General features: G+C 39.6%; 1 protein-coding gene across 1 annotated transcript in view; it reads right to left on the reverse strand.

The window, feature by feature from the left end:
- LOC127435354 (proton myo-inositol cotransporter-like) overlaps window positions 1-17,351 on the reverse strand; it is a 142,538-nt gene extending 125,187 nt beyond the window's left edge. The window contains exons 1-2 of the mRNA XM_051688786.1: window positions 16,793-17,351; window positions 5,292-5,451 (exon numbers count right to left, since the gene is read on the reverse strand). Of these exons, the coding sequence (XP_051544746.1) occupies window positions 5,292-5,451; window positions 16,793-17,351 (719 nt within the window). The remainder of the gene's footprint in view (window positions 1-5,291; window positions 5,452-16,792) is intronic.
- Between the last annotated feature and the right edge of the window lie 9,648 nt (window positions 17,352-26,999).

The raw sequence follows: 26,999 nt of genomic DNA on the forward strand, positions 1-26,999 counted from the left end.
CTAATGCCACGTCCACACTGAAACAGGTGTTTTAGTCTGAAAACACATTAATTTTGCTACATTTACATCTCTTATTCACACTAGAACAGTGTTTTTCTACAATGAAAGTGAAACATCTGTAAAACACTCTCCATTACCGCATTAACGTTAGGGAAATGAAAACAGAGGTTACAAACTTAAGTCCCCAATATACTTTTAGTGAAATCGAACAAAATGTTATGTTATTTCAACTGCAATTTTTTTTTTTTTTTTTTTTTTTTTTGGGGGAGATCATTGCGATGATACGAAACAGCTTGCCAGTGCAAACTTTCAGGAAAACTTTGTACCGCCTGTTAAACTTCCATTGGTCCACACCATCCGTGGTTGTGACCTGGTGCTTCACCAACATTGACATCATCATCTTTTTCTGGTTCATTTCTTCACTCAGTCGAGATCAGTCAACATGAACACACTGAAGTGCAGAGTTGCTGAGCTGGTACAAATTTACATACATCTGAATGATCCATCAGATGACGAGAAATCTTCCAAGACCATGTCATGTGATTTTATTTATAGATTAAGTCTACATATACAATAACAGCCCTTACAAAAAATCTAGAGTTCTGGCAAACTACCCACAAAATTTGCAGCAAATTTGCTACTCATTATTTTCACATGCAAATGAAGTTGTGATTCGCTGCAAATGTTTACCAGACACCACTAGACCAGACAGTGGTGAACCTGCAGCAAAACTTTGGCAACAATGGACAATTTGTCGCAAGTTTGCCACAAAGCTCATTTGCATATGAAAATAATCAGTGGTAAATTTGCACCAAGTTTGCGGCAAATTTGCCGTGAACTCTCAGTTTTTGTAAGGGAGGTGGTAACCGGCACATATGACCATGTGCAGTGTGTTAGCGTAAGCATTAGCGGCATGAATGCAGAATGTAAACATGACAAATTACAAATGATCTACTGCATGTAAAGTATATTACTTTAAATCATGAGTAAATGGTTAAAACAGCTTATTTTGCTGATCTCATGTGAATTCTATTCATTTTATGACATTTCATTGAAAACACATTTTAATGTCATATGGTTTATATTTTAGATATAGTTTGTTGACAAGACAGCGTGCATCCCATACTAAAATGCTCTTTTAAATGCCGGCCCCAGCAGTGTTGGCGGTGTGTGAATGTTGGCAAACAGTATACTGTTTCTCTGCTGTTTGAACCTTCTTTTTAGGTCTGAGCGAAGAACGAAGAAGAACTTCGCCATGAATATCTCGAAGCCCAAAAATGGATTAGTGTGGACGTGGCCTTAGTGCCTCAAATAAACCTTTGTCACAAACTCTGGCAATTCCAGCGATTAGTTTTCTCTCAGCTTATTTGGTAACACTTTACAATACGGGTGCATTAATATGCATTAATTCATGCTTAACTAGTGCACAGATAATATTGAGTTAACGTATGACTCATGATTAACTAAGCCATTCATTAACGATTGCCACATCAGCAACTAATAAACAGTCTGTCTGATTAATATATTAAGTCATATATGATACAAAATATCACATATATATATATATATATATATATATATATATATATATATATATATGTCACTATATATTTGACATTAACTTTTGAGTGGTCATTGAGAGGGGAATATATATTTATTAAATTATTTTATATTTTGTAAATGTTTTAATGTTTTGTTTTAATGTAATGTTTTTTGGAAACTTTTGAGCAAAACGAATGTTCAACAGCTTTAACATCATTGCCATGAAACAAGCCAATGACCTGCTAAACAATGAAAAAAAAATAAAGGTGTTACATTAGCCCTGTTAACAGTTTGGCATGGCTGTAAGGACATTTTATTAGCAGTGTTATATGTTATATATATATATATATATATATACACTATATTGCCAAAAGTATTCGCTCATCTGCCTTTAGACGCATATGAACTTAAGTGACATCCCATTCTTAATCCATAGGGTTTAATATGACGTCGGCCCACCCTTTGCAGCTATAACAGCTTCAACTCTTCTGGGAAGGCTTTCCACAAGGTTTAGGAGTGTGTTTATGGGAATTTTTGACCATTCTTCCAGAAGCGCATTTGTGAGGTCAGACACTGATGTTGGACGAGAAGGCCTGGCTCGCAGTCTTCGCTCTAATTCATCCCAAAGGTGCTCTATCGGGTTGAGGTCAGGACTCTGTGCAGGCCAGTCAAGTTCTTCCACACCAAACTCGCTCATCCATGTCTTTATGGACCTTGCTTTGTGCACTGGTGTGCAGTCATGTTGGAACAGGAAGGGGCCATCCCCAAACTGTTCCCACAAAGTTGGGAGCATGGAATTGTCCAAAATCTCTTGGTATGCTGAAGCATTCAGAGTTCCTTTCACTGGAACTAAGGGGCCAAGCCCAGCTCCTGAAAAACAACCCCACACCATAATCCCCCTCCACCAAACTTCACAGCTGGCACAATGCAGTCAGACAAGTACCGTTCTCCTGGCAACCGCCAAACCCAGACTCGTCCATCAGATTGCCAGATGGAGAAGCATGATTCGTCACTCCAGAGAACGCGTCTCCACTGCTCTAGAGTCCAGTGGCGGCATGCTTTACACCACTGCATCCGACGCTTTGCATTGCACTTGGTGATGTATGGCTTGGATGCAGCTGCTCGGCCATGGAAACCCATTCCATGAAGCTCTCTACGCACTGTTCTTGAGCTAATCTGAAGGCCACATGAACTTTGGAGGTCTGTAGCGATTGACTCTGCAGAAAGTTGGCGACTTCTGCGCACTATGCGCCTCAGCATCCGCTGACCCCGCTCTGTCATTTTACGTGGTCTACCACTTCGTGGCTGAGTTGCTGTCATTCCCAATCGCTTCCACTTTGTTATAATACCACTGACAGTTGACTGTGGAATATTTAGTAGCGAGGAAATTTCACTACTGGACTTGTTGCACAGGTGGCATCCTATCACAGTACCACGCTGGAATTCACTGAGCTCCTGAGAGCGGCCCATTCTTTCACAAATGTTTGTAGAAGCAGTCTGCATGCCTAGGTGCTTCATTTTATACACCTGTGGCCATGGAAGTGATTGGAACACCTGAATTCAATTATTTGGATGGGTGAGCGAATACTTTTGGCAATATAGTGTATATATATATATATATATATATATATATACACACAAACACACACACACACTACCGGTCAAAAGTTTTGAAACACATACTCATTCTTTATTATAATTTTTTTTTCACATTTTAGAATAATAGTAAAGTCATCAAAACTATGGAATAACATAAATGGAACTATGGGAATTATGTTGTGACTAAACAAAATCCAAAATAAATCAAAACTGTGTTATATTTTAGCATCTTCAAAGCAGTCACCCTTTGCCTAGAATTTGCAGACATGTGCTCTTGACATTTTCTCAACCAACTTATTGAGGTATCACCCTGGGATGCTTTTTAAACAGTATTGTATTCCCATCTATGTTGGGCATTTATTGGCTGCTTTTCTTTATTATTTGGTCCAAGTCATCAATTTCAAAAACTTTTTTTAAAATAAAATGTTAGTTTTATAATGAAATAAATTAATATGGTGGTACAATTATATTTTTTGTCTACAAAACTAATTTCAAACATTTAAGCATACGCCTTCAGATCAAAAGATTTTTAAGATTTTCAAAACTTTTGACTGGTAGTGTGTATATATATATATAGTGTGTGTGTGTGTGTGTGTGTGTGTGTGTGTGTGTGTGTGTGTGTGTGTGTGTGTGTGTGTGTGTGTGTGTGTGTGTGTGTGATATTTTGTATATCTCTTTTTTTATCTCTGCATCCCTCTGTTTTTTGTATTGTTTTCTTTAGTGAGGCAATGTTTTTGTAAACCTATGTTAAATAAACAGCTTTTATAAAGTCCAGTGATGGTCATTAATGATAAATTAGTTCTCAAGTCATGACTTTTTAGGCAGTACTTTGGCTGTATCAGCATTTGTTTTAATGAATCATTAACTAATGGTTTGCAAATATATCATTATGTTATGACATTACTTTTTGAGGCACATGACTATTAACTCATCATTATGTAATTGTTGTATTTAACACATGAATTTGCAGTAATAATGCACTAATTAAGCATTTATTAATGCATATTAGTGCACCAGTATTGGGTGGAAGTTCAAATACATGGCTTTGGCTCATTGTGGTAATTAACACATTAATGAACACTATTTATATAATAAGTTGTTAGGGAATTAATCCACGATGACACATTTAATTAATAGCAATTCATATATCACTTAATATATTAATCAGACAGACTCTTTATTAGTTGCTGATGTGGCAATCATTAATGAATGGCTTAGTTAATCATGAGTCTTACATTAACTCAATATTATCTGTGCATTACTTAAGCATGAACTAATGCTTATTAATGCACCCGTATTGTAAAGTGTTACCGCTTATTTTAATAAAATGCTACCTTGTAAACACAACTTTTTTTTGGCTTATGACTAGCTGTTCACTAATGCTCTGAAATGCTAGAATGTCACATTAATGGATTTTGGAAGATACTTTTATCCACAGCAACTTACAATGCATTTAAGGTAAATTTTTATCAGAATGTGCAGTGTTTCCTCTTTGATTTTTTCAGCAGCATTCCTGTAGTGCGCGCATCAATGAGCCCACAATGCTGGACCCGTATTTATGTGCGTCGGTGGAGGAATAGCTTAAAACGAACTAGGAATAATTTTTAGATGGGTTATTCATCTTTGCCTTGTCATGGGTGTGTTTATTTACTGAGAACCTTTGATACTTGAAGGGCTCTAGAAGCACAGATAGCCCAGATATTGTAGAAATAACTGTCAAATAATGAAATTCCTCAACGCAGAGAATTACTTATTAGTATTTTTACTAACGATAAATAAAATTAGATGATATAAAACAGGGGCGATTCAAGGATTTCAATCTTAAAAGCCACCAAAGCAGTCTCACGCTTCAAACTAGAGCTCATTGGCCTCGAAAGGGAGAGATGTCAGTGAAAAAAAATATGAGTCAGTGTATGGAGGTGAATGAGAAAGATTTGTTCAAAAAGACAGATTCGTTCACAAATTAAGATCACTATTCCACACAGTGTAGAAAGCGCACAGCTGACTTAATGACAAGAGATGTGTTGCGTCAGCAGTGGCAATGATAATTAAACAGGGGGAAACACTGATGTTGAACATTAAAATGCTTTATCATTTATCTACAGGCAGAGTGAAACCATAACTGCACAAATTTCTTCTCAAGCTCATACCTCCAGCCTTCATGCTTCATGTAGCTGAATGCACCATCAATAAGGCTGGCTGTGAACTGGCCGGCTGTGATGAACAGCGTGTTAATGGTGACCAGTCGTCCTCTCAGGTGGGGTGGCGAGGTTTCAGCGATGTACACAGGAACGGTCATGGAGGCAATACCTGAATGGAGGAGAGACAGTAAAAAATTTGTAATGATCAAACTGCTCTCACAGAATCACGTTACTATACCTACATATTTGCAAAAGGATTTTTGCGTGGCTTGTTGTCATTGTCAGAAATTTACTGGGGCAATATTTTCCCCCTGGATTTGATTTGCAGAGGCTTTTCTGTATATATATATATATATATATACAGTATGTTTTCTAATCATATTAACCACCATCGAGGGTAGTGCGAGCGGGGAGCTGAAAGACCGGGACCGGGCAGTAAAATGGACCATGCTGGTGAATGGGAGGTCCGTGGGGGCATACCCTGCGGAGGTGGTCCCATTGATGTCCCCAAATCGCCCCAGTGCTAACGGCACGGCCTCATACCCATAGGTAGAAGGACCGAGGCGGGGAGCCGCTGGGGTGGCTTGCTTTCTTACGAATGCAAGCCGTGACCGCAACGTTGCCATGGTGATGTTCTCGCAATGAGGACAAGACCCATCCACGAACGATGTCTCCACGTGGGCAGCACCCAGACGCATAAGACAGCGATCATGCCTGTCAGAAGCGGAGAGATAACGACCGCAACCAGGAATAACACACAAACAGAAAGACATCTTTAAAAAGACGTTCCGTGTGTGCCGCTCTTTTAAATTGAAAATATACTCTTTTTTTTAGAATATACACTTTTGTTGTTCTGCCGAAGCGCCCAGGGGCGAGGGGGAGAAGCCACTGAAATGCACCATAAAATCCAGCAGATGAGGTGAATGAACTCGCGGATGAATTCAGCTTCAATGAATAGAACCGTTCGGCTCCAAAGAGAAAATCTGAATGAGTGGTTGCATAGCAGTTCCTTTTATACCCGTATGTCCGGGGAGTGGCATGCAAATTCCACTCGCCAATTCCCATTGGCCTTTTTTCAAAAAAAGCAGAGGTGTTTGGGGCTCCCAAGAGTGACCCCTAGTGTCACTACATCGACACAACATCGAGTGAGTGACAGATATGGAACACTTTTACTATGGAGCATAATCATATCTTGTCAGGCGATACATTTTAACATTTGCATTACATGACCAAATACATTTAAAAGCTTGTTCAAGTGTGACCAAATTGTGCAGTAGCTCAACTAATGGAGTGTTGCAATTGCGATGCAAAGGACTGGGATATGAGTTAGTTTCATCGGTTAGGTTTAGGTTTAAGGTTAAGGGAAGGGAGGTAGGTTTTGTTGATTTAAAACTTGATGAGCATTAACCTTAACCTCATCTGTTTGGAAGAAAATTTCAGTCATTTTTAGCCCATAAAATGGACATTTCACCTCGGATCTGCAAAAGGAATTACATCTGAGGTATGTGAAAGGAACTACATAATATTATTTTGCAAAAATATCACCAGAGTCAAATAATTTTCATGAGATTAGGTTGGTTATGATCCATGCGTGAGCTTAGGCCATTCCCTAGTTTTCCCTACGGTCTTTCCCTACTGATTTCCGGGGTGATGGTGGACGTATAACGACAATTACAATTCTGGAACGCTTATAATATCACATAATCTAATGAAGAGTTATTAGATAATTAAGAGTATAATTATTATTATATTAGAGTTTTATTTTCTTACATTATTACAGTTTATGGAATAGCTAGAGGAAGCGGTAAACATTATTAATAACAAAGAAAAAGTCCATTAGACAGAACATGGTGGACTTGTACGTTTTGAAAAGAACTAGAGCTGCCAACTGTCCTGTATTAAGCCTTTTTTTTATTTTATTTTTTAATTAAGACATCCCGTACAAAACACCTATTGTCCTGTATTTGAGCAGCGATGTTTCCCTCTCATTGGATGGCAAAACTTCCCGTATTGAAGGCCATCTGATAGCGAAATTATATGTTCTGTAGTCCTCAAAATGCTCAGGCATCCTGTGTTCTCATGGTGAGGAGTTGGTAAAAAGCCGGTGGTTGGAAAGAGTAGTTTTGGACTGCCATTGCCAACTGTTCCATATAAGCAAGGAAATGAAGACGTAGATAATTCCTATTGTCCCATCTTTAAGCAACAACTTTTCCCTCCAGTTGGATGGCAAAATGTCCCATATTAAAGGCATTGTAATGTAGTGCTCAAAATGCTCAAGCATTCTGTGTTCTCATGAAGAAAAAGCTGGCAAAAAAAGAAGTCGTGGTTGGAAAGAGTACTTTTGGACTAAGGTCAGTAACTGTCCCATATTAGCTGGCACCACCTGTTTTTTGACCAAAAAGAAGACATGTGGACAAAAGTGGTCACATCCTTAAGCAGTGATGTTTCGCTCTAGGTGGACCCTCTTGCCCACTCTTGTTGGATGGTGAAACTGCCAACTGTCCTGTATTAGCCAGGATGTCTTGTATTTTGGCCAAATAAATGGGATGCCCTGTATGTGAGCGTATTCTCCCATATTTAAGCACCGAAACACTCAGTCGACACAGAACATACCACATTGAAGGAATGACACACACACACCACCCACGGCCGGACATCAAAATCCTCGAGACGGACTATTTTGGACCCACAATAAATAAATCATATATATTGTGCTAGTGTTAATAGTATAGCAGTAAAAACATAAAACTTTTGTCCGTGTATATGTGTGCAAATGGATGTGTATGTTAAATGTTATTAATTTTTTGCCAATGTTAGGCTTTTGCCATTTGAATCTAGTGAAGCCATGCCCCACATACAGTAATAAATCCCCACACACTGAAAGCCTTATTACGCTGACAGTATGTCTCAGTTCAACAAAGGACCTTATCTTGGTGGGCTTTGTAAGAGGAACCAAACCACACAAAAGAACATATGTGACACACATTGCAAATATACTTTGTTTGCCGATGTTCCCTGCATCAAATCAGGCTCAAGAGGATTAAAATGCCACAGCCAGGCCACATCCTGCTCATTCCCACCAATTACATCACAGACATGACACATTATGCAAATCACCTACCAGCAAGTGATTTCTGGAATCATTTGGACACCACAAAATGTGAATGTGCTTCAAACATATTGGGGTGGGAATTAAATAAATAGGGATAGTTCACCCAAAAACAAAATTATTTTATCATTTATACATATTATTACTCATATTTTTAAAAATCTGTATGACATTCTAACATTCTGCTAAACATCTCCTTTCGTGTTCCAAGGAACAAACGTTAAGAACAAAGGTGAGGGTAAGTGATGACAGAATTTTCATTTTTGGGTGAACTTTCGGTTTTATTAGGACCTGGTATGACAGAGCCAATGTTTACATGATCTTTACACAAGAAAAAAAACTAAAAGTGCAGGCCCACATTTATTTTACAAGGTCTACGACATCACTGCTTGCTATAAAGTCTATTAATAGCCCCAGTTCACTGCTTGCTGTCGCTCTCGTTGCCCGGCAGACAACGTACCTGTTGCCATGGGAACGCCTCACTGCTTAACAAGGAGGTTAATCAATACTGTGAAACGACAGCTGTTATTGGCATTTTATTTATGTTTTTGACTTTACACAGGTTAAGGATGTATTCTCCTTTCACAGAAGTGTGTGATGTAGGTTACCAGACTATTCACAGACTGTCTTTCATCTTTTAAACACACTGGAAGACTAATATATGTCACAACATCCTAGACAGACAATCAAAATGAGAAACAAGCTATAACCACCCTGCTGAAAAAAATGCAGGGTCTTAGCTGGTTTATGCTGTTTTAGTTGGTCTCCCATCCTGGCCAAGCCACTGTTCAGCTGACCGGCTGAAATGCAGTGTTGGGTAGTAATGGATTACATGTAATCTGGATTATGTAATCAAATTATAAAAATGTGCGTAATCAGATTACAGTTACTTTGAAATTTATTACATGATAAAATTTTTGATTACATTATAAAATAATCATCTGAATAACTAGTGCGCAAATTAAGATCATAAATCTAACATCAATGCCTGACGAAGGTTGCATGACCAAAACATTGTATAAATTAATTTGTATATATATATTATATATATATATATATATATATATATATATATATATATATATATATATTTATTTTTTTTTTTTTTTGCAAGCAACAGCAGTGTGCTGGATTTTTTTATTTTTTTTGGGGGGGGGGGGTATATTAATAATGTTTAATGAAAAGAGTGTTAACTTAATACATTTGGTACTTAATACATTTAAAATAAATTATTAGATTTATCAAAACATGCAATGAGTAATCCAAAAGTAACCAGATTAGATTACCTAAAAAGTGAAATCTGAAAGATTAGAGTAGTGATTACAATTGTAGCTGTATAATTTGTAATAAAATACTTATTACAATACAGAAGTAACACTGCTGGCAAGTGAACCCTCTAAAACAATCAAAACAGACCTGCCAAACCAGCTTGTCCAGGCTGGGAGACCATCTTACCACTTTAGGCTGGTTTAAGCAAGGCATGATGCTTATGTAGATCATGATGTCTGTCTGAATTTGGCATGCTGGAAGTAGCTTGTTTGTAATGTGGTGAAAACGCACGTCACCTGTTCTTAAATTTCACCAAGGTTTCATTTCACATCAAAACTGTTAAAATTAACATCAAAATTATAATCATGGGTTCATGCAGTTAAATCACAACTCACCCCAGGAGTCTCATAGGCACTGTTCCAAAACCTAGTGAGCTGCTGTTTACTGTTACTGTTCCAAAACCTGGTGAGCTGCTGTTTACTGTTTACCTAGGCAACTACCTTCTAATGCCTAGTGGACACTACACGACTCAAGCCTGTCTCCTTTGATGTTTTGAGAAGGCGACTGGTCTGTGACCAGGGGCGGAGCTAGGGGGTGGCCAGAGGTGGCCATGGCCACCATGGACCAAAGCCTGGCAACCCCATTGACCACTCCACTCGCAATTGGCATTTTGGTGATTTTTTTGTCTTTGGCACGCACAATTTAGTTAGTCTTCCTACACCAACAACCACCAACCAAATATAATAATAAAATAAAATAAAACCTCACCCACATCTCTCTACCCGCTGTTTTTTTATTATTTTTTTCTTTGCAAATGGTGCCAATAAAGGAGGAAAATGTGCGAGAGCCACTCTTTCATGTTTTTTTTTTTTTTACATGTATCAAGAATAAACTGTGCGAGTTTGTGAATGAATTTCATTATCTTCATTTTAAGATAAGTTTGAAACAGGACACCGCTGAGGGCAGCTGAAATGGACAGTTTTTCACCAGTTCTGTGCGGATTTCAAGGTTATAAGCATATGATTGAAAATTTAAAAAAAGGGAATGCATGTACAATAGGGATACAGACATGAGCAGCATACACACTAGAAGCTTCAGTTACAGGTACTGCACTAAAATAACTCAGAATTATGCTCTAAACATCATTTTTGGGAATATTAAGAGAAACTGTGTGCCGGTGTTAAGAGGTTTTCTTTCTCGTCTTTTACTTTTTTGTGCTTTATTATCGTTCAGTAAAACACAGACATAATGATTGATGTATGTTCTCATGAAATCAAAGACTCTCTCCTCGAAATTCCAACACAAAACTCATCTTAATACTAGGTGTATACATTACATGGTCTCAGTCGGGGACGGACGGCAGATAGTTGATACACTACAGTCCTGAAGTGTTCACACCAGCACGACGAAAAACCGGACTGTGAGTCACAGAACGCTGACTGCAAGTCGTGTAGTGTACACTTGGCTTAAGGCAATATACTAACTGAAATGGAACCTCATAAGTGACAGATTTAAAAAGCTCTACAACCCTGTGTGTCATACAAAAATAGCACTACTCATTTGAAGCGCATTAGAATAGCACTCCTCATTGGGAGACTTGAAACACAGTTGAATGAAATGAGATTAGCTAAGATAATGAAATGATACTCTAATAAGTAAAGGAAATACATAGTACACACAAATTTTAGCTAAAGTATTTAATTTTTAATTAGAGTGTTGAAGTATTCTATCAATACTTTTCAGAATGTATAAGTATGCGTATTTTAAGTATAATAAGTTAACATTTCTAGTTTTGCCTTGCTTTGGATTTAATCAATTTAGAAAAATTAAGATAATGGGCTCTGGAAAAGCTCTATTAAGCCCTTCAAGTGGAGTCGGAAATATTGTAATTACAAGTTCAGAGCACATAAATGAAGCAAAGTCATATTAACGAGTGGGAAAGTTAGAATTCTAGACTCACAAGTCGACATGAAATATAATGGGAAGCAATGATTTTGCAAAATTATTGCAACATCTATACTTTTTTTCAGTAATGTTCATTTGCAGTGTTGGGTAAGTTCCTTAAAAATAGTAATCCACTACAAATGACTAATTATTTATCTAAAACTGTAATCAGATTACTTTAATAATTACTTCATTGAAAAATTAGAGACCATGCATTAATAAATCATATGTTTTGCTGTCATTCACTGCATATTTGTTTAAGTTTGACTCCTTCAGGTTATAGTTAATATATGTGGGCATGTACATATTTCCAATTCCCCTATTCTCTTTTTGGGAAAATATATGTTATATGAAAACATATGAAAACAAAGCATGTTACATTTTTAAATCAGTCAAAACTATACCATGAACTTTGAACATATATATTATATATGTTTTATATGTATTGCATATAGCAGATTTCTGTATGATCAATGTATTTTTATGACTTTTCATGTTGAACATTAGGAATTTATTTTCAATTAGGAATTTATCATATCCACATTTATTTATATTCATATTTAGGAATTTATATTCATGGGACCATGGGAACCCTTATTGAAGCTATTATACTGAGCCAAGTATGATCCTCTACTGCCTGTATGCACATTAATGGCCAACAGAAAATGTGTGGCTTTTAACTGCTTTAAAGCACTAGGCAATACTTAACATAAAGTACCAATTCACTGACACCATTATACAAAATGAGTTTTCAAGAGTGTATAACATCAAAATATCAATACTTCAGGATAGCCCTAATTACCCAGAAGAAGTGGCCACTGTGTATGCTAGTGTAGTGGCTTGTATACATCTGCTGAACAAACCATAAATGTTTTTGCTTAAGTTTACTTTTCTTCAGAGAGTGGACTCATTAGTGTGGAACTCCACACTGAAGCTGTAGCTGTCCCTTATTATCAGTGACAGTGTCTTAAAGCTACAAAGCATCTATTCAGCCAACTGCCTCCTCCAGACCCTCAACATGAGAGGCCATTGCTCTAATGGCCTTTCACTCCATAAGTGTGGTGGAGTCATGGAGACAATAGACGGTTGTGAACAGCTTAACTTCTCTGATCACACCATCAGCTCAATCGTCACCAAGTCAACTGAACTGCTATCTTACACCATCTGTGATCTGTACGAAGGCCGGTGCACAGTTTGAAGGATTGTTAGTATGAGGAATTTCTAGAACCCTTTAGGGATGGGTCACGATAGCCAACTAGTTCACTAGTATTTCAGAAGCCGACTAGCTGAAGGTTTTTTTTTGAGCATCCTGCCACAATGTCAAATTAAAAATGGTCCACGCATCTTGAGACCCTGTATTATTTTCCTTTTATTTTATTTTATTTTATTTATTTTTTTTTGCAGTCTGTTTAACTGTTTTTTTGAACATTTGCGTTTTATGTAAACACCTCCTATGAAATGCATCTGATGGTCAGGTGATCACAAAACCAACCTTACTATGCAGGGATCCCATAAGACCAATTAGTCTTAAATGTAGGTTTGCACATCCACAAACCACTTTTTCTGAACACTGCATTCATGACTTGCATACAGAGTAATTCCGCTGTCATATTCCCATGAAAAAGGAATATAATGGGCTGTAGAAAAGGTAATTCATTATATGGTTTAACTGACCCTGGTTCTGTGTTATCAGAAAGGTCAGTGAAAGAATAATAAGAATAAGAATAAACGTCGAAGGAGACCGTTTTGATGATGCGATAAAGCAATGTATTTTGACATCAAACAAAGAATGTATAAAATAGTTAGCCACTTCAGCCTTCTCCTGTTCCATCTGTCATTTGTTCTTCCAGCACAACAAGTGGAAGGGCTTGGTTTTTAGAACCATCTATGCTTGACAAACTCAGAATCCCATGCAGCATTGCAATATAAACAACATGGCAACGCACATGTGGCAATTGCGTTCACGATCGCATATTATCTTCAAAATCAATCATTATAAACATCTAAAAATCACATTGTAAATCAGTGCATCTGCTGTGAAATGTAAGGTTACATGTTTTAATTACAGCGTGTATTAAAGAACTCGCACTGGTTAATTAGTCAGTTCAGGAGAAACTCACGTGCGAAAGGGTTAAACATGTTTTTTATTATGAAAATGAAATAACGCTGACTTATGGCTTCAACAGAAGCATACCATTAATTAACAACTTTGGAGCTCATGGTAGGTCTGTCTTTAAAGGTTTATAAGTCTTTTTTTTTTTTTTTTTTTTTAAATCAATCCCTCTATGGAGAAAATTATTTGGATTTTTACTTTCAAAATCTGACTGTTGCTCTTTGCTAAGCTTTGCTTGCTTAGCAAAGCACCCCCAAAAATGTTTTGCAAGATTAATTAGACACAGATCCCATAAGTGTATTTTGTCGGAGTATAATGGTCACTAAAATGAGCTAAAAGTGAAAAGTGATTCTCTACAGTATATTTGAGCAATCAAGGCATCGACCAGACAAAATAAAGGTTGAGAGCACAACAATCTTCCCTAATGACAGTGTGTAATCCTAGACAATAAGCTTTAAGCCAAATTGCTCTTTTCCTAACACTCAAGGGACATTTGGCAAATTCTTCAAAGCCATGCATGGTAAACACATTAATGAGAAATACTGTACCTCTCAAGTGAGTGGAGCTCCGTCAGTCTTACCACCCAATCAAATCACATGAATCCTTATGACTCAGGACTAATTGGCCGCGTTAAATATAGTTCCGAATTTTCAATGAAGCGCTACATGAAATCTTATCAAAGCCTGTGATCTTATACACACTTTATGACTCACTTAGTCCTCTTTAAGCAAAGCAATTAAACAGACTGACTGAAATCTTTTAAAATAATTAGGCATGTTGAAATTGCATTAAATAACCAAACTGTGAGCTTTTGTTAAGTCTTAAACACATAAATTTTGTCTGACGGGAGTAAATTCTTTATTTGTAGAAAGTAAAAATAAAAAACCCCAGGCACTAGAACAAATCAGAAAAATAATGTCACTTTATCACTGCTATAATTCTGAGCTCATTAATAGTAAAACTAGTCAAAATAAAACCTATCAAGTCTGTAATAATTTATGTGAACAAAATGAAAAGATGTACAGTATCAAGTATATAACATTTGTTATAACATATGTTTAGGTATCAAAATGGACTCTTTGTCTTGATTGATTTTTGGTTTATTTGGTTTCGGCTGGGCTCCATTTGACCCGTAATTACACTCATTACAAGCATTACACACAGTTAAGGCACACACACACACACACACACACACACACACACCACACACACACAAATAAATACATATTTTGTTAAGTATATACTGTATGCCATTGCTATTAAAACAAGCTGTAGTGACAAAGATATTTGGAAAATTGGCAAATTGATATCAACAACTGTAACCTCTTTTCACCCTCACTGCAATTAGTTTCACAACTTTAAGTGATTGCAAATCTGAAGAAAAAAAAGAAAACAAAATCTCTTGGAAGTTAGTTTGAAAAGGGAAAATTAGAAATATACTTTTTACTATATGCTATAATAATGAAATATCATCAGCAATTAAATCATATATTTCATTAGCATGCTGCAAATGGGTATATAAAAACACAGACAGCAGCATGTGCATTTATTATTAACTTATCTAGTTATCTTTGCCTCTGCCAGTTACTAACAGTGATATTTCAACAATAGTAATCTGTATTTTATAGATCTGCTTAATAACTTAAATTTGCCTCTCCTCAAACTTAATAGCTCTAATTACAGAATGGATTCAACAGTAGTGCACAGTAAAAAAAAGAAAAAAAAAAAAAAGAAAAAAAGAAATCATGCTTCATATGGCAACATCTTAATTAACTGGTTTTATTCACGTCCACAATATTATTTATTATGACTAAATCAATCAGACTACATTAGATTAGACATCCAAAATAATATTTAAGTGTCAGATGAGTTAGAAATAGCTCCTTAAGACAAAAACTGCACGTTTTACCTTTTTACATGTTCTGGTTGTCCTTGTTACATGACATTAATCCCTTTGATAAGAATTTATAAAGGGGTATATTAATGATTAATAAGTAGTTAACAAACGCATTATAAATAATTTATATACAGTTCTAGCAACATGCATAAAAGGGTCAAGACCAACTAAATAATATTTAAGCTTCTTAACATAAAAACTGCATGTTTTCACTTTTTACTTTGTTCTGGTTGTCCTTATTACATAACAATAATCCCTTTGCTAAGAATTTATAAAGGGGTTTATTAATGACTAAAAAGTAGTTAACAAATTTATTATAAATAATGTATATATAGTTATAGCAACATGAATAAAGAGGGCAAAACCAACAAAATAATATGAATGCATCAGATGAGTTAGAAATAGTTCCTTAAAATAACAACGTATATATAGTTATAGCAACATGCATAAAAGGGGCAAATTTCATCCATTAATTGCCAAATAGTGAGCATTTTAAATGACCTGTTATACATGTTTAATAAATACACTTCATACTTATAACAATACATAAAATTACTTAATTCATGTCACAATGCAGCAAAAATAGATTTTTATAGTGAGATTAAAAAGTTAGATTGTCATTTTGCTGTAATCTCTTGACTCACTTTTGTTGTCACTTTCCTTGTCACATTGATGTCAAAAGAATGGTGCTAATGCCAATGAGAATGGTGCTAATGTGAGTGGTTTCCCAATATTCCTAGTCCTAGTTCATTGACAGTATATACTGGATCATATAATAAAAGCCTGATTACAATTAAACCATATTAAATACAGGTTCAAATGTTTGCAACTCCTTAATAAATTCTTCATATGTGTCCAGTTTGCATTGTACATTTTTATAGGTTACTAATGTTGAATAAGTGTTAACTTTTATAACATGTGAGGTAAAATGGCTCACTCTTTGGCAGGTATTGCATGAAAGTCACCTTTATTTTTAGCATGTTGTTTATAATTTATAATGTATTTGTAAATGACTTATTAGTCAATAATGAACCCCTTTATAATTCCTCAACAAAGGGAGCATTAATGTAAAGTGTTACCGTTTAGGGCACCATAGCCGACTCGAAACAACCAAATGTTTACTATAGTAACATTTCCGATGTCATTTGTTGACAAGCAGTTAGGTGTGCGTCACTTACCCTGCCCAACTCCCACTATGAGACGTCCAACCAGCAGTACTTCTTTATTAGGTGCAGATCCCAACACTATCCCCCCGACGGAAAAAGTAAAGCTGGCCAGCAGGATGCACACCCGCCGCCCGAACAGCCCGTTGAGAAAGCCGCCGAACAGCGCGGACACCGCCGCCGCGGCCACAGTCCCGGACACCAGCAACTCCTGCCACATTGCAGTTATATTCATGTCCCTCTTGAGCAGAAGCATCGCCCCGGACACCACCCCGGTGTCATAGCCAAACAGAAAGCCGCCGATAGCGGAGAACACGGCCAGCACGTAGACGAAGCCCGGCGTGACATCCTGCTGGAACTGTTTACGTGCCGCGCGCTCCAGGTCCGCAGGCGAGGTGGATGGTTTCGCCGAGGATGCGTCGCCCGTGTGGCCTCTGCTGCTGCTGCTGATGCTGACGCTGGACGGAGCTTTGATGAGACTTCGCTCTCCATCATCCGACGCGCGCTTCTTCCTCTCGCCCATAAGATTGCTCATACTACTTAAGTGATAGTCATCGCTAGATTTGCGGGACATAAGTAAAAAACAGCAAGAATAAAATGCGCACGATGAGTTATAATGAAAAGACACTGAAAAATTACTGGGGAAAGTAGGATTATCTTTATCCAGGTGCTGTCTCGTTGATTTGTTGTTTGTATTGTTTATGAATGATCTCTACAGGCTCCTCATAAGTTGTGCCACTCTGCTCTGTGCTTACAGTCTGAAGGATGAGAGAGAGAGAGAGAGAGAGAGAGAGAGAGAGAGAGAGAGAGAGAGAGAGAGAGATGAGAGTGGAGGCAAAGGTAGAGCTCAGCATCATCTTGACGTGGAAAATACGCAACACAACACACCTGCAGAAAAACGCGTTTTTTTGCAACAGTTGCCACAGAGCATCCTATAGACATGAGAGTTTGTCTAGACTTCCCCTCAATAACCCTTTAAAGTCTTTAAAGCCTAACACTGGAATTTCCTTTAGAATCATAACCTAAATATTCGATTCACACCTGTCTTGACAACTTCTAAGCTTTTCCTAAAGGAAATCTTATGGATTTTAGCCTGTATTATACACTGAAAAAACATAATTACCTTTCATATTTTAAAACTCTATGGACCAGCCGGCGGGTCCAAAGGAGGGAGCGTATTGCGAAATAAGTTACGCTTAAAATGTTAAAGTCTCCGGAATGGGTACATAAGTTAGGCATATGTGGTATCATTTGAAAGCTTAGTATCTAAACTTTTCAAAGAACACCATCACTTTTGCATTTATGTTACATAAAATGACAAAATAAGGTCTGAATATATCCACAACGCAAATAAGTGCCACCTAGAGGTAATGTGATAGAAATATTAATATGAATATAAAAGTCTTTCACATAGCACTTAAATGGATAAGTCATATATCAAATGAAGGCTCTCGTTCTCAGGAATGTGACTATGTGACTAAAGAATCACAAAGTAATATATGATTCCTGTAAGACATCAAATAAAAACGTCTCTTTTATGCACCGATCACTACTGCTCTAAGCCACAAGTTACCAAAAACTTTATATCTGCTTTTACCTTAGACAGTAAAAAAAACAAACAAAAAAAAACAAAAAAAAACAAAAATATTTTTTAATTGTCTGTGAGCTTGCTTGGGTGAATAGTCCAAAGTTATTTCTTAGATTTCCAGAACAAAATATGCAGTCCAGCAGGACAATGCTAAACAAATCATAGAAAAAATATATGTTATTGATAATATGTAATTGACTATTGGTGATAATATATTACCGGTCAAAAGTTTTAAAACACTTGACTGAAATGTTTCTCATGATCTTAAAAATCGTTTGATCTGAAGGCGTATGCTTAAATGTTTGAAATTAGTTTTGTAGACAAAAATATAATTGTGCCATCATATTAATTTATTTCATTATTAAACTAAAATTTAATAAAACAATTAAAAAAAAAAAAAAAAAAAAAACGTTTTTGAAATTGATGACTTGGACCAAATAATAAAGAAAAGCAGCCAACAAGTGCCCAACATAGATGGGAACTCCTTCAATATTGTTTAAAAATCATCCCTGGGTGATACCTCAAGAAGTTGGTTGAAAAAATTTCAAGAGTACATGTCTGCAAATTGTAGGCAAATGGTGACTACTTTGAAGATGCTAAAATATAACACAGTTTTGATTTATTTTGGATTTTGTTTAGTCAGAACATAATTCCCATAGTTCCACTTATGTTATTCCATAGTTTTGATGACTTTACTTTTATTCTAAAATGTGAAAAATAAACTATAATAAAGAATGAGTAAGTGTTACAAAACTTTTGACCGGTAGTGTGTGTGTGTGTGTGTGTATATATATATATATATATATATATATATATATATATATATATATATATATATATATATATATATATAGGTGATGTTATATTCTTTGTAATGATACCTAGATTGAGTTTCTAGTCCACTCAGAGGCCAAGATATTTGATGAAACAATGGGGGTGGTGCATGAACTGAAAATTAGACTGAATGTCTGACAGCACCTCTGTGAGGTTCAAGACACATTTTTTGCAATTAGTCCACAGTATGTGTAAATAGTGAGCTTTTAAATTTGAGTGTGAAAAATTGAAAGCAGTATCCCAAAAATGCACCAGAGTTTAAAGGGTTAAGGAAATCACACATAATTCATTACAAATTATAGTATCATCATAGTAAAAGGCTGCATTTATTGCACATGATCTCTAGAATTTCTTAGTATGTGGTATATGGAAGTTCTAAATTTGTAAATTGTGCAACCTTTTACTCAAATTGTTATGCCGTTAAAATCATTTTTAAAGAAAGTATTTGTATTTACATTATAAAAGAATGCAAAATAGAGGCATTTTCTCTAGTGGACCTCACTGTATATTAGCTAGAACTAAAAAAAAATTGCACATAGATAAATACACAAATAACAGTGAAACCCTTTTGGTGTACACTTGCTAAATGGAGATGGAATATGTGAAATGGATCAAACAAAAACCAAAGCATACAAGAAATTAAATTGATTGACAAACAAGCTATTTTTTTTGTGTGCCAGTACGTCTTTCCAGACTGTTCCTATCGCGTATAAATAGTTCTGTAAGGTAACAATTGCAGGTTACCATTTTTACAGTGTTATTTAGAACCAGTTCTAAAGGGATCAAACACGAATCCTCTCCCCTAAGATTCTACTTGAAAATCTGAAAATATGCTGAAAGTGGGAATTCAGTTTATTTATTTATTTGATTGATTCTACTATGTTTTTGGCAATCCTGTAGTTCAATGGTGGACCACGACACAAGCAATGCTAATGTCATGGGTTCAGTTGCCAGGAAAAACATGTAGTTTACTGATATAATGTAAACCTTAATGCATCGAACGTCGCTTTAGTTAAAAGTGTCTGCCTGACTATTCAAAATAACTTTTGGTGGTATAAACAAGGTTGATTCAGCCACATTATTTTTTGGCATGAAATAAAACATAAAATGTTAATTTAGATCTTACCGCATGAAACACATTTTAGGTTACCTGACAATTTTTTTTTAAAGTGTGTCACATATTCCCTGTTTTTGTGTTGACTTTTAAGTTGAAATTCTTGTTTAGTTCCTGTTTCCTGTTAGTCTGTAGTCCTTTTGTAGTTTCATTTTATTATTGGTTTTCCCCCGATTGTTTTCCCCAGGTGTTCCTTGTTTGCCCATGTGTATTTAAGCCCTTGTATCCCCTGGTTTCTTTGTCAGTCTTCACATGTGTTGTCATGTTCTGTGCTTGGTTTCCCATGTGTTTGTTTCATTTTATTCTGAGTTACATTGTTTATGTTTGGTTTCTATTAAAAGCTGCATTTAGATCCTCATTCCACGTCTGCCTCGTCACAGTGTAGATATTACATATATCAGTTGTCATTAACAACCTGTCAATCATTACTATAAATAATAAAATCATAAATGTCAAAACTGTATATTCATGTGATAAGCAGACAGAAATATTTTACTCAATAACATGCATGATGAAAAAATGCATGTAGGGATAAATGTCAGTTCAGAAAAACCTGTTATTAAAAGCTGCCTTTAGATCCTCATTCCACGTCTGCCTTGTCACAGAAAGACTGACCCAAAAATGGATCTAGTGGCCATCTAAATTCTGCTCCTCCAACAAGGGGACCGTCCGGTTGAGTTTTTAGAGCTGGCAAATGTAGTGCACTATCCAGACTGCTCTCTGGTGGTTTTCTTCTGGGCCAGTCTGAACAGTGCACTGAGGGAACTGATGCCTCCGACTGATCCTCACTGGACGCTCGGCGAATATGTGGAGAAGGTTCTGGAACTTTGCGGTTCCCTTTATACAGTGGATTATGGCGGGAACCCCGGGCCAAAACCTGCGTCTACGGCCCCTGTCTCCCCTGTCTCGAAGCCTTCCATGGCCCCTGTCTGTCTCAAAGCCTTCCACGGCCTCTGTCTTCAAGTTGTATGATCTGCCACTGATGTCGGTGCGTAAGTCCATGAAGACCCTACCTCAAAAATGGTCTGCGCCCACGCCTGCCATGGTCAATGAGCCAATGCCCACACCTGCCATGGCCAATGAGTTGCCAGCCTCATCGGTCCCAGAGCCAGCATTGCCAGCCTTGTCCGTCCCAGAGCCAGCATTGCCAACTTCGGCCATCTGGAGGAGGAAGAGAAGAAAAGTTTCTGTTCCCAAGTCTCTGCCCATGTTCACGACCACGGAGGTCATTCCTGAGTCTCTGCCCATGTTCACGACCACGGAGGTCGTTCCCGAGTCTCTGCCCATGCCCACAACCACAAATGTCATTCCTGAGTCTCTGCCCATGTTCACGACCACAGAGGTCGTTCCCGAGTCTCCTCCCATGCCCACGACTACAGAGGTTGTTCCCAAGTCTCATCCCATGTACACGACCATGGAGGTAATTTCCGAGCCTCTGCCCATGCCCACGACCACAGAGGTCGTTCCCGAGTCTCTTCACATGTTCACGACCACGGAGGTCGTTTCCCATTCATCCAGGATTCTTTGTCTCAAGCCTCCCACAGCTCTGCCTTTCATGGCTCTGCCTTCCATGGCTTCGCCCCTCGAGCCTGCAAAGGCTCCCCCTTCCACGGCTTTGCCCCTCGAGCCTGCCATGGCTCCGCCTTCCACGGCTTCGCCCCTCGAGCCTTCCACAGCTCCGCCTTCCACGGCTCCACACCAGAGTATTCCACGGCTCCGCCTTCCACAGCTCCGCCCCCAGAGTCTTCCACAGCTCCGGCTTCCACAGCTCCGCCACGGCTCTGCCCCCAGAGTCTTCCAAGGCTCCCCCCGCTCCCCCAGAGACTATTCCTCCAGCATCTCCATCCACTCCCACAGAGACTATTCCTCCAGCAGCTCTGCCCGCTCCCCAGAGACTATTCCTCCAGCGGCTCTGCCCGCACCCCCAGAGACTCCTCCTACAGCAGCTCTGCCTCCCAGGCCTCCTGACCCAGTCCCTGTCCTGCAGCTGCCTCCCAGGCATCCTGACCCTGTCTCGGCCCTGCGGCTGCCTCCCAGGCCTCCTGACCCTGTCTCGGCCCTGCAGCCGCCTCCCAGGACTCCTGACCCAGTCCCCACCTTGAGGTCATCTCCTTGGTCTCCTGGCCATCCACCTGATCTGCCCTGGTCTCCCTGGTCTCCTGGCTGTCTGCATCATCTGCCCTGGTCTCCCTGGTCTCCTGGCTGTCTGCCTGATCTGCTCTGGTCTCCCTGGTCTCCTGGCTGTCCGCCTGATCTGCCCTGATCTTCCCTATTCTCCTGGCCGTCCGCCTGATCTGCCCTGGTTTCCCTGGTCTCCTGGCTGTCTGCCTGATCTGCCCTGGTCTCCCTGGTCTCCTGGCCATCCGCCTGATCTGCCCTGGTCTCCTGGCCTCCTGGCCGTCCGCCTGATCTTCCCTGGTCTCCTGGCCATCCGCCTCATCTGCCCTGGTCTCCCTGGTCTCCTGGCCATCCGCCTGATCTGCCTTGGTCTCCCTGGTCTCCTGGCCATCCGCCTGATCTGCCCTGGTCTCCTGGCCATTTGCCTGATCTGCTCTGGTCTCCCTGGCCTTCTGGCTGCCTGCCTGATCTGCTCTGGTCTACTTGGTCCTCCAAGCCTGCAACGTCGGTCTGGCTCTCCATCCCTCTGGCTCCACCTTGGTTTCAAGTCTCCCTGACTTTGCCTTGTTCCTCTGCTCCCCTTGCCCCTTGTGCCCCCTTGAACCTCCTGTTTACCCCTTGTGCCCCCCTGAACTACCTGTTTTCCCCCACACTCCATGGACAATTTGTTTTTGTTTTTTGGAGCATCTGGAATCTGCTCCTTAAAAGGGGGTCTCTGTCACATATTCCCTGTTTTTGTGTTGACTTAAGTTGAAATTCTTGTTTAGTTCCTGTTTCCTGTTAGTTTGTAGACTTTTTGTAGTTTCATTTTGTTATTGGTTCCCCCTGATTGTTTTCCCCTGGTGTTCCTCATTTCCTTGTTTTCCAATGTGTATTTAAGCCCTTGTTTCCCCTGGTTTCTTTATTAGTCTTCACATGTGTTGTCATGTTCTGTGCTTGGTTTCCCGTGTTTTTGTTTAATTTTATTCTGAGTTACTTTGTTTATCTTTGGTTTCTATTAAAAGCTGCATTTAGATCCTCATTCCACGTCTGCCTTGTCACAGTGTAGATATGACATACTGTATATCAGTTGTCATTAACAATCTGTCAATCATTACTATAAATAATAAAATCATAAATGCCAAAACTGTATATTCATGTGACAAGCAGATAGAAATATTTTACTCAATAACATGCATGATGAAAAAAATGCATGTAGGGTTAAATGTCAGTTCAAAGAAACCTGTTTTCCTGGAAAAATAAATTTAATTTAGTCTCATAAAATTTTTGCTTGTTTTCTAGTTCATTAAAAGCACAAATCTAAATGATTCTTATTAGGAAAATCATACTTAATATTTAGGCTGTCAGTGGTTGACAGGAAACCACATGCAACAAAACTGATATATTTTCTTTAATTAGTTCCTACACATTCAGTAAAAATTGGAATTAGTGTTGTGACTAGAAGCTTCAGTCGCCCATTAAACAGCTCTATGGGAGGCTGGGTCTGCCTGCACAAAATATGATAATACTAAGATCTGCATCTTGACAGTTCCAACAGGATAATTTTATTGCTCAGAGGGTGCTCTTTCATACCTCAGGAGTTCTTATTTAGATCTTATTTAAGTTCTCTCAGTTTTATATAATATTCCTCCCAAAAAATTCAAACAGACACATGAGACCATAGTTGACATATAGTAAGAGTATACTATAAGATATTCAATTAATTTAATGTGGATAGCATAGCTGAAATAATTTGGTCTTGAGAAAATGAGAAGGTGAGAAGTGAGAGAGTCTCCAGCTTCTCAGATATTTCTCCAGAGCGAAAGACCTTTCCTTGACTGTTTCCCCCGAATATTGCAGAAGAGATCTCAACAATGTCTCAAACTATGAGATTTGCCAAGATACCAAAATCTGCAATGGAAAGTCAGAGATCTCAATATGAACTTACAAAAGTCTCTGTTTGATCTATTTTTAAAGTCACTGATGTCTAAGAGAAAAACGTAAGATATTACAATTATGATTTGTGGTTCCCTATCTGTCACTCACTCGACGTTGTGTCGATGCAATGACACTAGGGGTCACTCTTGGGAGCCCGAGACACCTCTGGTCTTTGATAAAAGGCCAATGAAAATTGGCGAGTGGTATTTGCATGCCACTCCCCCGGACATACGGGTATAAAAGGAGCTGGTATGCAACCACTCATTCAGATTTTCTCTTCAGAGCTGAACGGTCATGTTCACTGAGCTGAATTCCCACAACTGTTCATTCACCTCTGCTGGATCTGACGGCGCATTTCAGCGGCTTCTCCCTCCTCTGCACTGGTGCACTGCAGAGAATCAGAAACTTCAGCAGAAATAAGAGTATATTTCTCTAAAAGAGTATATTTCTCTAAAAGAGCGGCACACACAGAACGTCTTTTTAAAGACGTGTCTTTTTAAAGATGCCTTTCCTTTGTGTGTTATTCCTGGTTGCGCTCGTTATCTCTCGCTTTCTGATGGTCACGATCACTGTCTTTCGTGTCTGGGCACTGCTCACGCGGAGACAGTGTTCGTGGATGGGTCATGCACTCATTGCGATGACATGTCCATGGCAACGATGCGGTTGCGGCTTACCTTCGTAAGAAAGCAAGCCACCCCAGAGGCTCCCTGCCTTGGTCCTTATACCCATGGGTATAAGGGGCAGTGGTGGCTCAGCGGTTAAGGCTCTGGGTTACTGATCAGAAGGTCGGGGGTTCAAGCCCCAGCACCGCCAAGATGCCACTGTTGGGCCCTTGAGCAGGGCCCTTGACCCTATCTGCTCCAGGGGTGCCGTATCATGGCTGACTCACTGTACATGTGCATATGTATAATGTGTGATAAATAAAGAAAATAAAATAAATAAATTAAATTAAAAATTAGGGTATGAGGCCAGCACGGCTATTTGGGGACCTCCGCGGACCTCCCATTCTCCAGCATGCTCGTCTGCCCCGATCGGGCTTCCAGATGAGTCCGCCGGCTCGTCTCAGGGCAAGTTTGACCTCTTATTCGGAGCCCATGAAAGTACTCGTCCAGTCGGACGCGGAAGCCTCAGCTGGGCTCCTCCCCTGCCCAGCTGGGCTCCTGCCCAAGTGGCTGCAGTACCCAAGAGTTCAGCAAGAGCAGATTCCTTGTTCCCTGGGTCACGTATCTGGTGTGCATGGCTGTCATCACAACCACCGTCCACCACTCTATTTGGCAGGTTTGGCGCTCCAGCGGCGGTCTTCCCGCCCCTGAGCGCCCAGCTGTGGCACAAATTCGCCCCTGATGTAACAGTCTCCACGGATCACAAGGACATGCCTCTTCCTCCCCCGTCCCAGGCTGTTCCGGGAGTGGTCACAAGGAGCCAGGTAAGTACTTCGATGTCCCTGAACTCAGCACAGAGGCCCCACCTGCCGGTACGTCCAACGAGATTGTCCCTTACGTCCCCCTCGCGCGGAGCTTGGATGCATGGCTTGCACTTTCCAATCTGTCGCAATGGCTGGTCCGGACCATCTGACTCAGCAACGCGATTCAGTTTGCCAGGCGTCCGCCCAGGTTCAGCGGTATCCACTTCACCTTGGTGAAGGACGAAAATGCTGCTACCTTGTGGGTGGAGATCACCACCTTTTTTTGGTACAATGAAGTAGGTGCTGTAAAACCCCTTCTTCATCTCGGCCAGATGGACAGGTTCTATCGCACCCTTCCGTAGGAGGGAGAACCTGTCCATCTGGCCGAGATGAAGAAGGGGTTTTACAGCACCTACTTCATTGTACCAAAAAAAGGTGGTGGGTTGCGGCCAATCTTGGACCTGCGAGTACTGAATCGGGCTTTACACAGACTCCCGTTCAAGATGCTGACGCAAAAACGCATTCTGATGAGTGTCAGGCATCAAGATTGGTCCGCGGCTGTAGACCTGAAGGATGCGTACTTCCACGTCTCGATTCTACCTCGACACACACCCTTCCTGCGGTTTGCATTCAAGGGTCAGGCATATCAGTACAAGGTCCTCCGTTTCGGCCTGTCCTGGTCCCCTCGCATCTTCACGAAGGTCGCAGAGGCAGCCCTTGCCCCGTTAAGGGAAGTGGGCATTCGCATTCTCAATGATTGGCTAATCCTAGTTCACTCTCGGGACATGTTGTGTGCACACAGGGACTTGGTGCTCTCACACCTCAGCTTTGGGTCAACTGGGAAAAGAGCAAGCTCCTCCCAGTTCAGAGCATCTTTTCCCTCGGTTTGGAGTTGGACTCAGTCTCTTTGACAGCACGCCTCACGAACGAGCGCGCACAGTCGGTGCTGGCCTGTTTGAAGGCATTCAAACAGAAAACAGCGGTTCCACTGAAACTCTTTCAGAGGCTCCTGGGGCATATGGCATCCTCAGCGGTGGCCACCCAGCTTGGGTTGTTGCATATGAGACCGCTTCAGCACTGGCTTCAGACTCGAGTCCCGAGATGGGCATGGCACCGCGGGACACTTCGCGTGGTCATCACGCTGGTCTGTCACCATCTTTTCAGCCCTTGGACTGACCTCTCGTTTCTATGGGCAGGTGTTCCCCTACAGCAGGTCTCCAGGCACGTTGTGGTCACGACAGATGCC

Source organism: Myxocyprinus asiaticus, chromosome 45 (assembly GCF_019703515.2).
Source record: "Myxocyprinus asiaticus isolate MX2 ecotype Aquarium Trade chromosome 45, UBuf_Myxa_2, whole genome shotgun sequence".
Classification (NCBI taxonomy): domain Eukaryota; kingdom Metazoa; phylum Chordata; class Actinopteri; order Cypriniformes; family Catostomidae; genus Myxocyprinus; species Myxocyprinus asiaticus.